The 12,830-nt window shown below is 50.8% G+C and overlaps 1 protein-coding gene across 4 annotated transcripts in view; it reads right to left on the bottom strand.

Moving 5' to 3' along the window:
• The window catches only part of LOC135241881 (NT-3 growth factor receptor-like), a 362,434-nt gene that overhangs the window by 95,792 nt on the left and 253,812 nt on the right, over positions 1 to 12,830 (bottom strand). For all 4 annotated transcript variants that reach the window (XM_064312636.1, XM_064312637.1, XM_064312638.1 and 1 more), the window contains 3 exons: positions 7,471 to 7,773; positions 6,076 to 6,131; positions 2,746 to 2,848 (listed from right to left, as the gene is read on the bottom strand). In XM_064312636.1, coding sequence (XP_064168706.1) covers positions 2,746 to 2,848; positions 6,076 to 6,131; positions 7,471 to 7,773 — 462 coding nt within the window. The remainder of the gene's footprint in view (positions 1 to 2,745; positions 2,849 to 6,075; positions 6,132 to 7,470; positions 7,774 to 12,830) is intronic.

Below are 12,830 nucleotides of genomic sequence, written 5' to 3'. Positions count from 1 at the left end.
TGCCGCGTTACACTACACCGAGAGCGGATGTGTTGAGGGGGTGGGGGTGTGCTGGGGTCAGCTGGTCTGCTGGAGGGGTGGGGCTTTGGAGGGGTGCAGACCGTTGCAGAATTTTCCATTAGGAATCTAACTGAAAGGAAGACAGAAACACACCACACCTGTCCCTCTGCCTCCGCCCCTCCCAAGCTCCACCCACCGAGCCGCCGGCATGACGATCGCCCTTCAGCCCCTCCCCCTGCACTCACCCGAAACCCAGCGTGGCTGTGGCAGAAGCCCACTAACAGCTGGAGGGGAAATGGGGTGGAAAACACCCTCCGCCACCCCCTTCCCCCAGGTACTCTTCCAGAACAGAAACCCCCCCCGCCCCCCAAAACCCTGACCCTGCCATCGCTATCCACTGTACAGCCAGTCTCTACAGGAGACGATGGCGTCCGCTTAATCTGCTTTTAATTATCCTCTTCGCTGAAGGCTCTCATCGCTCGTTATGCTGGGGGTGGGGAGGGGGGAGGGGGGGGGGGGTCTCCAGGGGGAGGAGCCGAAGTGAAAGGAGAAAGTCAGGGAGACAAGTGAAGGTGGACGGCGGCCAGTCCAAACGGAGGCGGGCGGGGGGGGGGGGGGATCTCCTCTCGGCACCGCGCCGCGCGAGCGCGTTCAGGAAGAGAGCGAGGCCGGCAGGGCATCCCGACGCCGCTAACGTCGGGTCAAGCGGCCGATTAGCGCCCCGCTGACGTCTAAACGCCGATCAGTCTCCGCAGGCCCACCGCGCCCAGTGTGAGCGAAGGAGCATCCCGCCCGCCTCTCGAGTGGCATGTCTGTGAGCCAATCGGAATCCAGTATCAGCCCAAGCGGTTTATGTAAGCGTGCAAGCGGTTCTGCTTTGCTTTTCTTTTCACCATGGCTGCTAGGGGCACTGGTCATATTGATCGGGTGTTGACCTTTCCGATGAAGGAGTCTGAGGAATCTGAGGAGTTCACAGCCCTGTCTGCTCATTCCTTCACCCGAATCTCTCCCTCCCTCTCCCCCCCCCCCTTTCCGCGACTCCAGCCAGCCGGCTAGCGGGGAACCGGGCAGCCTGGGCCGACCTTCATCAGCGCCGCCGTGACTGCAATGCTAACCGTGAGCCTCGCCTACGCGCCGAGCGGCATGCAGAACAGCACACTCATCACACAGACTGAGAGAGAGAGAGAGAGAGAGAGAGAGAGGGAGAGAGAGAGAGAGGTAGGGAGAGAGAGGGGGGGAGAGAGGGAGAGGGAGAGAGAGAGAGAGAGAGAGAGAGAGAATATCACAGGCAAAGACAACACTGATGAGCAGTGCTTGGACCCAACCCAAAACAAAAGCTCAAACTGCATGGGGCCGGATTAACCCCCGTTCCTCCTCCGGAAGAGGGACACGTCAGCTCCCGGCCTTCCTGGGTCCGATCAGAGACGGGATCCCGGCTCCTCCCTCATTAATGTGCCGGAGATCGTCTCGTCTCCAGCAACAAACATTTTTACAGCAGAAAGAACAAAAACAACAACCAGCCCAGCAGACAGCTTTCTTCAGGTCTAATAACGACATAAACCTGCACCACGGTTAGCGACTTAATCCTCTGGGGCTTTTCTCTTTCGATTCAACACCTCAGAATTAAGAGGGAGTGACAAAGGAGATTAGAGAAGGCAAACTGCGACAAATACTAGCTCTCCGTGATTATCTTCCTGGCAATATCGCCAATGATGTCATCTTCAAAGCAATATCGCCCCGATATCATATTCCAGCTAATAACGCCACTGAAATAATCTAACCAGCATCGCCATTGACATCATGGTCTGATAAATATCACCGCCGATGCTATCTCCTAAGCGGTAACGCTGCCGATGCTATCTTCTAACCAGCGTCGCCGCGGACATCGTGTTCTAAGTCGTGCGGCGCTGATATAATCTTCTTGCCGACGGCACCGCTGACAGCGTGCGAGAATCAACGCGGCCGCTCGAGGAGTTAGCGAGGAGCGTTTTCAAACGCGCGAAACGAGCGTCGGGTCGCGGGCGGGGGCTGCGGACGCGCGCGGCTTAATGGGCACCTGCGCGAGCGGCCTCTCCTTTCATCCTTTCAGCGGGGCCCTGAAAAGGCGACGGCGACGGCGTCAGGAATAAACAGGAAGAGATGAAAGGAGGAGGGGAGAAAAAAAAAAAACGATCAGTAGCGGTAGCGAGACGCGCGGCGCACCAGTAGAATGGGTTCCGTCCGCCAGACGGACTGGGGGGGGGGTATGGGGGGGGCGGGGGGGAGAGAACGCGGCGGAAAGAGAGACGCAGGAAATGAGACCTGGGCTGAACCGCGGAACAGCCTCGCGGGCGGATGAGCAGCGTTAGCACGACGCCAAGGAAGGAGACGTGGCAGGCGGGCGGACGTGGCGACGCTTCACAGTCACTGCCAGCCTTTCGTAGTCACACACTGTGAAACAGAGCCCCAATGGAGGCGTACTGGAGACTCTGTGCCCCTACCCTTCACAGTCATACAATCAGAAACAGAGCCCCAATGGAGGCGTACTGGAGACTCTGTGCCCCTACCCTTCACAGAAATACAATCAGAAACAGAGCCCCAATGGAGGCGTGTTGGAGACTCTATGCCCCTACCCTTCACAGTCATACAATCAGAAACAGAGCCCCAATGGAGGCGTGTTGGAGACTCTATGCCCCTACCCTTCACAGTCATACAATCAGAAACAGAGCCCCAATGGAGGCGTGCTGGAGACACAACGGCTCTTACCTTTCATCCCGAACTTGGAGCGTCTGCCATATTTGTTGATGAGAACAAAAAGTACGAGGAGAAGCACGCACGCAAACCCGGCAAGTCCGACCGCGATGGACACCTGAGTGAAAGAGAGAGAGGAGGAGCCACGTCAGCAAAACAACCACCCCGCCCCCACAAAACAGCATTGCTCTTACTGCCACCCCAGCACTGAGGCAGGTAAGGCACTGATGCTGACAGATGTCGTGACCCCCACCCCCCCCCCAAGAGGAGAGCAGCCGTTCATCAAATCATGATCTAAAATATTTTAACCCTTTAAACGCCAGTGAAATTTGAATTTTCAACAAAGCGAGTCACCAACAAAAGTGTACAAGCATATGAAGAAAGAACTTGGGTGAAAACAGGTCATTCGAGCAGAGGGGAAACGTGGGATATCGGATCTGCACGGGAACCAGTGAACGGGCCTCCCCATTCGCCCGGGAGACTGTTCAACGGAGGCTTTAATTAAAGCTTAGCTCTGCACTCTGCGCCAAGCAAACACAAACATGCTTTCAGACCGGGCTTGACCGAGTGAGACTGCGATTCTTTAAAAGGTGCTGACTTAGCCGCTGCTGGCTGTTTATTACCAACGTGAGCATCAAACCTCCAGTTACAAGCCTGCATTTTACACCAAGCAGGGATGGCTTTGCATCAGTCAGAACCTATTCAAACAGGAGGTTGCAAGTTTGAATCCCACGTGTGGTTCTGCTGTAACAAGTTATTCAGCATTACTTGTCTTCATCTTGTCCTTGTTCATATTTAAACACATAAAAACGGTTTCTGTTGATCTCTTCTTCTTTTTTTTTTTTACAAAACACATTTCAGTTGAAAATGAGATGCAACCAATGAAAAGCAGCACATGTTCAGTCAGCCTGCCAGCCATGGCGGGCTAATGCTTAGCTCAGATGGGAACTCAAGGGTAAATGTTAGCTCACATTTGTCACACTGCCTATGAGAAACAGCAAGTGAGACTTCCGGTCCTGTTTGCTGATTGACAAAATGGCTGAGTCCATGCAAAAATCTGCAATATGCATTTATGATGTCATATGCCTCATCACCCTCTAATGCAAAATATCACTATTAGAGAGACTGAACCAACAACATTACGCAGCCTATTGCCTCTGTTAGGTAGCTATCAGAGGACAGCTACAAGGACAGTGTTTATAAAGTGACTTTTCATTGGTTGCAGGTATTACCAACAAATATTTTTAAAAGAACCTAAACAGCTGACTCACTTCAGTACTGGGTGCAGTAATGCTAGCTAGTGGCAGTACAAGCTTAGATGGCTAACATTATCAAAGTGACATTCTGTTGATATTCTGTTGCATTTCATTGTTCATTCACAATATATACATCCAGAGACTAAACACTCCAGCAGAATGTAGGCATTAATGAATAGCTTAATAAAATATTGGTTTAATGAAAAAGTGGCATTAATATTTCTTAAATGTAGTAACCTTTTTATAAAGGCAATAATGCACTTGACGCTGTGCTATATGGTGAATAAAGCCACAGTTAAAGGGGTTTGCATGTCGAAAACTTTTAACTATGACTGCATTCACAATATAGGATGGCTTCTGGGGCCTTGCGCATGATCAAGCTCTCTTTACAATTCAAACGGCGGACATTTTAGGCGTTCTCTTTCTGCCATGTTGCGTTCTGTATTCACTGCAGAAGCACATTTTAGTGCGCTGCCGCTCGATTGGGCTCCCAGCAGCCACACCACAGCTTACGATGTTTCCGTTTGGTTATTTTGAAATGCATATTAAAAAGAATAATAAATAACAAAAAAACAGATTCTTTGTTTACTGTATTGTCTGACGAATATATTATGCGTAATTTTAATACGTTAAAAAAAAAATGAAAATTTGATCATCGTCTTTCGAAAATTATTCAGCTAATGCGTGTATTGATCAACAACTCGGATTAATATGTTAATCACTGCAGCCGTAATAATAAAACGTCTAGCTATGTAATAGTATAATAAGTGAACACATACGCAATGGGCACTGCCCAGTGTATGTTTTCCTTAATACGCAATTATATACTCCCAAGACCAGGCAATTCACTTTATCCCCCCTAGGGAACACAAGTCTCTGGTCTTCAGCACAGGAGCAATATATTCTAACTGTGCTATAGCCTACACTACAAGGGACGTTCAATACAAACAAAACAAATAATATTTAGGAAAATATTTTAATCTAAGACACTTGTATTATGTCAAAAAATGGTAATACTTTTTTTACGCTGCTATATAATCTAGCTAACTATATAATTGTATACTAAGTAAACGTGGAAGCAATGTGCGTTGCCCTGGATACGGGACCTCAGAGCACATAAGCAAGGGTAACAAAAAAAACTTTGAATGGTGTTATAGAGGCCGAACCCTTACTTACACAGATGAGTGAGTGAGTATTATTGGAGGTGCTGTTGCCCTGGTTTGATAAGTCTTCTCATATTTTTGGACTGTCCCATGAGACAGTGTAAGTGCAAGAAGAGCAGACAGGACTGACATGCTGTCAAACAGCCACATCCACCATTTTAAATGGAGCTGCAGATCCGCGAGCCGGTTGGACAGCACACAGGAGGGAGGGCTGAAGTTTGGGTTCGAGCCCAGCGCAAGATCAGGGGAGGTCCGGGTTTTGGCTCAAGAGAACGAAGGCGCCGAACCGGGCCCCGGCAGGGGACCGCGGTAGACCGGATGGTGTCCGAGTTTCGGCGTTCGAGAGAACCGAGGACAGAAGAAGGGAGAGACCGTCCGAGTTCTGGACGGGAGTTTCTGGGGTAAACGTCAGCGGGACGAGACACCGCCCTTTATCTCGCGATGACAGCGACGCCAGCCTCCGCCTCTCGCGAAGACATCCCCCGCAGGAAACGGGCGCGGAGCGCTCTCGCTTTCAGCACAAAGCCCCCTTTCTCCCGAAACGGGTGCCAAGAAGCAATCAGCCGGCCCTGCTCTCTCCTACCTGAGGACCGGGAAATAAACCCCATCCGTCTGATTACGGCACAAAGCTGAGAGGAATTACATTTTTTAAAAAGCCGTAAATCACAGAGGCCGTGCGAGGGGGGAACGGCCGACGGCAGATTCGAGGAGCGAGAAAGAGGGAGAGAGAGTGAGAGAGAGAGAGAGAGTGAGAGAGAGAGAGATAGAGAGAGAAAAGAAAGAAAGGCAAAGCGAGAAAAAAAATGAGCTAAAGGAACAGGAGATTAGACCTTTTTCCTTTTCGCCGAGAACATGTTGTTCGAGACCGCAGTCAATTAGGTGTGAAAGGTGCAAGGAGCTGTTCTAAACTGGTCCCGTACACTCACCCCAAACGTGTCCTCGTCCGACTGGTGAGTTCCGCTGAGAGGAGGTGTGGGTGATTCTGTGAGAGCGAGAGAGAGAGTGTGTGTGTGTGTGTGTTTGTGAGAGAGAGTGTGTGTGTGTGTGTGCGTGAGAGAGAGAGGGAGAGAGTGTGTGTGAGAGAGAGAGGGAGAGAGAGAGTGTGTGTGTGTTTGTGAGAGAGAGAGTGAGTGTGTGTGTGTGTGTGTGAGAGAGAGAGGGAGAAAGTGAGTGTGTGTGAGAGGGAGAGAGAGTGAGTCAGTGTGTGTGTGAGAGAAAGAGAGAGAGTGTGTGTGTGTGTGAGAGAGAGAGAGAGAAAGAAAGGGAGAGAGAGAGAGAGAGAGAGAGGAGGAAGACAGAGATTAGCATTCTCGTTCAGCACACACAGGACCACATTCTGCCCTTCAGGCATCAGCCACGTCTGGCGGTTCATGCTTCAGCCAATTCTGGGCGAGTCATTTTTTTCTTAAACATTTTTTTCACAGATATGCGCTGAACAGGAAACCATGGAGTGCAAGGACAAAGCAAGAACAACTCTGAATGTTTAAAAATAATGTTTTGTCATCTCACATGGCGCACGCTGAATGTGCTTATTGTGTATTTATGGCAAACATAAGCCACATGCCATGCCTACACAAGGACAAGGCCCATTTTCATATTCCGCTCCAGAACATGGCTGACATGACATGTGACCAAGGCAAGGACTGGGAGCTTTTCACAGGAAGGGTACAGCTAATAGTAGAGATAGCTAAATCACTGATCTTACATGCGCGCGCACACACACACACACACAGAAACACCCAAACACACACACGCACACCCACACCCACACACACACACACACTCACTCTCTCTCTCACACACACACACATGTTGAGCACATAATTATCCTCAGCATTCAATACAGGGACTGACATTTGCAATACAGTGATTTTGCACTTGATCAGAGAGTAATTGCGCTCCAGTTAACTGGTCTGTGCTGGATGAAGTGCCGTTGGCATGGTGATGGAGCGTGGCAAATCGCATCTCGGCAGCGCACTGTGACCTTCCAATCCCAGCCCATCACACTTCCCCTTCCTCCAGGGGCGGCACAGATGACTCACAAGCGTCCCCTCCCCCCCCTTTTTTATTTTTTTACCTATAGCGTTTAATATTTATGCACGTCCAATAAAAAGAACTGGACAATGCTGTATAATGCAGCTATTCATACGTTATGCAATATTTATAACCGTGCCAAACTCTGATGTCACTGATAAGCAGTGCATTATTCTAGCTGCCAAAGCCATAAATAATATAACCCCAGTGTCATATTCACTCAGTATTCCTGTGGATATCAAGCTGGACGGTGATGTGTGTGTGTGGGGTCGGGGGGGGGGGCGTACCTTCGTCGTCGAACGGGGCGTGCAGGAAGTGGCCGTACACGGTGCGGGTGGCGGTGCCGAGGGAGTTGCTGGCCACCAGGGTGTAGTTGCCGTTGTTGTGGTGGGTGGGGTTGCTGAAGGTCAGGCAGCCCTCCACCAGGTCCCGGTAGACGTCCGCCTCGGCGCGCACGAACTCGCCCTGCGGGAGCTCCTTGCCCCGGTGGACCCAGCGCAGGGCGGGGACCGGGTAGCCCCAGACGGCGAACTCGATGCAGGTGTCGTGCCGTCTCTCCGGCTCCTCCAGCTTCACGATGGTGGGAGGGACTGCGGGAAGGGGAGAGGGGCGGGGAAAGAGAGAGGTCAAAGGTCGACGAAGCGACTCGAACCAATGGCGTTTTTTTTTTTACGAGGGCCGCACCTTTTAAGACGAGCGCTTCTCAGTCGGGGCCCCGCCCCTAATACGCGCGCTAGGTCGCGGCCGCTCTCAGGAAATCCGGCGAATTCCATTAAAATCGCCCCGCGAAGCCTCCCCGCCGCAGAGACTCCGCGGTTTTTGTTTATTTCAAACACAGGCGGGGTCTCCATGGCAACCGGCCGGTGCGTGCGCCAATTAACATTCAGAGCAGATATTGACGAAATAGACGGCAGGATGCATTTCGCCTGTTCACACATCCCCACATATTAATGTCATATTTTCTCCTAATTAGAATTTAATGAAGCCTTTATGCAAATGCCGCGAGGCCCGCTAAATGCTCCTCTCCTTCGTCTGGAACGCACTGAAACGCGCTCCCTGCACTTTCCCTGCCCGCCTCATGGACACGTTCACAGAGAGAGGGAGAGTCCAAGCACCCTACGCAGTGTTAATTCAACACTAATAGTGTTAATCCAGCCCTTAGCAGACAACATTTGGTCCAATTCGGGAATGTGGGACCTGTTAAGAGTTGAATTAACACTGGGCATTTTTATGTATATCATTTAAGTTATTACTGTTTGTATAGTCATTGCTGCCATTGGTGTTTTAGACAAATAATCGCTTTGGAAAAACTATGCTGATGGGCGGTCATTAAAATATAGTTCATTCCAATTTGCATTTTACAGATAGAAAATTATTATTATTATTATTATTATCATCATCATAGTGTTTGTTGTGGTTAAGCAGTTAGATATAACCATTTTTATGTTCATGCTAAAATGTCTTTATGTATTTCTATATGTACACTTTGGAAATATTTACTAATGTATTTCATGCCAATAAAGCAGTTCGAATTTGAATTTGAAAGAGGGAGAGGCGGAGGGAGAGAGAGGGAGACAGAGTGAGCAGAGGAGTGCACGGCAGAGAGAGCCACAGACGCGAATTGAGATTAAGGCAAATAGGAAAGCACAAAAAGGGAAGAAACTGACACGAGAATAGAGGGATGGATAGGGAGGGGGGGGGAAAGAGAAAGAGGGATAAGTGAGAATGCAGAGGATCCGTGTAACAGAAGCTGAAAGGAACAGGCAGGAAGACGAGAAGAGGCTGACAGCGAGAGACAGAGAGAGAGAGAGAGAGAGAGAGAGACGCAGAGAGGTTTCCTGCTGGATTTGCACACGTCCACATCTCCGCCTAGGTACATAAATTTGGGATACAGAGGTAGCGACTGCAAATGAGGGCAACGCATCGCTGCATACGTATCGGATGTGACGGGACTGATGTTGCACCTCCGCACAACGGTGCCAATTAAGCTGCATCTCTGCCTGTGTATTTTAAAGGAGGGCGTTTATGTTACTTAACCGTGTGCGTATTGGAAATGATGGGACTCAAGTTACACCACAGACTGCACACCGGAAACTACAGCAATGAATTTACACACCTGCAAACATACTGGAAATGATGCCAGTGATGTCATATCACTGCAAATGTATTCAAACTGACGATAACGATCTCACATCACTTCACTGATAATTTATTGGAAATGACAGAGATTGAGTTTCACCGTTGTTAGACAGAAACTCTAAGGTGGGATTGTTTCCTCCAGTAAACAAGAACTCGCTGGCAGACTCTTAATTGCTTAGCTTACAAATGTAATCAGGAAGTCTGAGAATGAAAAGTACAAGGTATAACAAATATACAAAAATAAACTAATATAAAACTGCTAATGTCATATTGTGTATGCGCGTCTGTGTCACGTGGTGCAAGGCTACAGCGTGGCATCCCACTAGTGCAAAGGTTTGGATCATCCAAAATCAGACCAACCCTGGTCTTAACCTTTTCCCAAGCTCCTGAACACAACCCCTATTTCACCTGAACCTTAACAATTACTGTTTTCCAAGCAGAAAACCGAAAAATAGAGTTTCATTAAGTACAATTGTTATAAGAAAAACAAAAAATAAAACATACGATCAACCATTTACACATGGTTTCATTTTCTTGGCCTAACATGAAACACCGTTCTCGCATTTAATGCTGGATAGGTATTCAGTTAAAAGCACTTGAATGTTTGAGAGTTTTCCATATCGTTAATAAACACATTTCCTTTAAAAGCAACTGCCACAATGAAAATTAACAGCGCAAACACAGTCTAGGCTACTATCTTCAGGCTAAATCGACCTCGAGTTAGCACGACACTGTTTATTCTCGCATTATCACACCACTGACCAGGGGAGCACAAGGGAGAATCCATTTCGGGATTTCTTGACATTTTGTACTGTATGAGATGAGCACCACTTGTAGCCATAGTTTCTGCCTTCCAGCTCTATGAGTGCAGAGCACAGGAGAGACACACGACTACTAGCTAGCCTTAAAGCTAAACGCTTTGCAGTCTTAGACGTAGCCTAGCTTTGTCTATTTTTACGTCTTCCATTACCAAGAATAGCTAGATAAAACCTCTATCAAACCTCATCCGCAGCCTATCGGTCTACCAAAGCCTGATAATTACAGGCGAGGAGACCGATAGCCGCGGGGTGCTCGTTCGCCTGTTCCCGTCCCGGTGTTCTGCGTGAAGCAAAGCCGTAGGGAAAGCTCTGTGAAGCCCCAAAGCTGGCCTGCTGCCGTAAAACAGGCTTTAGCCCCCCGGAAAGAGAGAGCACACCTGCAAGGGTCGATCAGCCCGCCGTGGCGCGCAGAAACCGCTAAAACGTCCCACCCATACCGCAAAGCGCTAACGTTACGTTACATTACATTACAGGTGTTTAGCAGACGCCCTTATCCAGAGCCAATTACACACCTTTTATAGCATTTACTTTGCATCCATGTATACAGCTGTATATATACTGAAGCAATGCAGGTTAAGCACCTTGCTCAAGGGTACAGCTGCAGTGTCCTCCCTGGGAATTGAACCTCTGACCTTCGGGTTACAAGACCAGCTCCTTACCCATTACACTACACTGCCGCCCATTACCTGGTAATCGTAGCCGCTGCAGCCAGGCGACAAAGCCACTTCCGCGTCTACCTGGCTGCTGCTTCGTTTCCCTGCTGAGGCTTCGTCGCTTTGCTTCAGTGAGATCTGCGGCGCCCCGGACCCCGATCGCGGGCTAAGCCCCTCACGCGAGGCACTTTGAGCGTTTCAAAGGCGGCTTCCTCTCTCTGTCTGGCTAAAGCGCGTCGGCGAAAACAAAGACTTTGAATTCATCGTCCCGCGCGGCGTCGGGTCACCCGAAGCTCCCTTTTGTTTTCACAAAGGAGCAGGCGAAGGAGCGGCACGGCCTGATGAAAGCACCGCTCTTCAACATCACAGACCTAATGAATACGAGAACGCGCAAGAGACGAAACTTGGCAGTCATCGATGCGGTCGGTAAACACTGTACACCCGACCTCAGACACTCGGCTCCATTCCTGCCACTGAAGTGTCTGTGCACCCAATGTCAATGGCTTCTGTGACTGTTCCTTTCAAAGCCAAGGCTCCTCCCTCAGCGAATGAATTTATCACTAAGGTAACCATGGAAGCATTAGAGGAGCGACGCTGAGCGACGGCATCGCTGCGGCGAGGACAGCCGGTCATTACGCAGGTGGCAGCAGTAAAATATTCTGACAGCTGCAGGCTGAAAACAGTCGCCACAGCGTTCGCGGCAACAGTCGCGCCGTAGACCGCAGCGAAAACGCCGTAGCCGACCGTAGTCACGCCGGAGAGACGACGGCGACGTGCGGTACCGCCGCAGTCACGTCCGCGACACTGGGCGGGCACGCAACGCTCTCTCCCGACACCGCGGTCAAAGGAACGTTCCAGAAACGCGCAAGCGCCCACTTGCTTTTTTCCCCGTCGCTAACCCGAGCTAACGAGCGCAGCCGACGACGACGCTTCGCGGAATTTCTCAGAGAAAGGAGGCGGCAGCCGGGAGCGGCCTTAATTACGGAGAGGGTCGAACAAACAAAAAACCCTCCCGGCGGGGGGGGCCGGTGGGACGTCTGAACAAGGGGAATCAGGATCTGGCAACCGCGTTCCCTTGGACGTGGAGGGAGGAGGAGGAGGGTTTGGGGGGGGGGGTCCAACTCCCCCTACCCTGCCTGCCAGGAGCCAGATATTAGATAAATGTGAATGAAGCTCCGCTGAGTCACCGCGCCAGTCATCCGCGGGATCAAATATCCCCGTCTGAAAAGAGCCGGCCCGTATCGGCCATCGGCCAATAAGCGCGCGGCGCGGCCACCTGAGGTACGCCGGGAGAACAGAAGCGCCGCCCGCGTTATTACCTGGGCACGGGTTAGAAACGGAACAGGAAATGAAGAAAACCTATTGGCAATCTGTCGAGAAATAGGCTGGGCACGGTCAAATCATTCCCCCCCCCCCCCCGGAGGGTGGAAGGCGAGGTCACTTCCGGGCCGGTTGCAAAGCGGGGGATTGGAGGAAGCCAGAACGCGCAGTCCGTGCGGCCCCTCGGCAAATACACAGGCCTGGTTGCACCAGGTCTCAATACAGCAGCTAGGACATAATGATAACAACACATAATGATGACAACAGGCCATTCGGCCTATCCGAGCTCGCCGTTTACCAACCGCAAACTAGGGAGCGGCTGAGGCTGACTGTGAATCACCCTCAGCTGTGTATGCGCCTCCATGTGAAGCTAAGCGAGGCTAGCACGGCGCAGCGTTTAATCTCACTGACGTGACCGCCAGTGGTGCCCCGACCCCGCTGGCCTGGCCGAGCCCAGAGCCGTTTTAAGATGGCGGGCGGCATTCGCCGGCGCGCGTAGTCACGCGGCTCTCGGGGCGAACGCGACCCCGCGTGGGCGGCTGGGGGGGGGGGGGGGGGGGGCGCCGTGACGCGGCGGTGCGTCAGGGGAGGGATCGAACATGCCAGCTTGCACTTTTCTTAGCTCCTCTCTATTCATAGGAGGCGCGAGGTTTCGCACGTGCTCAAAGGTGCGCTCCTGCTAATTGAAAAAATAGATTTCTGACTTGACACCTCTCG

Source organism: Anguilla rostrata, chromosome 16, assembly GCF_018555375.3.
Source record: "Anguilla rostrata isolate EN2019 chromosome 16, ASM1855537v3, whole genome shotgun sequence".
In the NCBI taxonomy this organism is placed as follows: Eukaryota; Metazoa; Chordata; class Actinopteri; order Anguilliformes; family Anguillidae; genus Anguilla; species Anguilla rostrata.
This window is presented reverse-complemented; position numbering and strand designations above follow the sequence as displayed.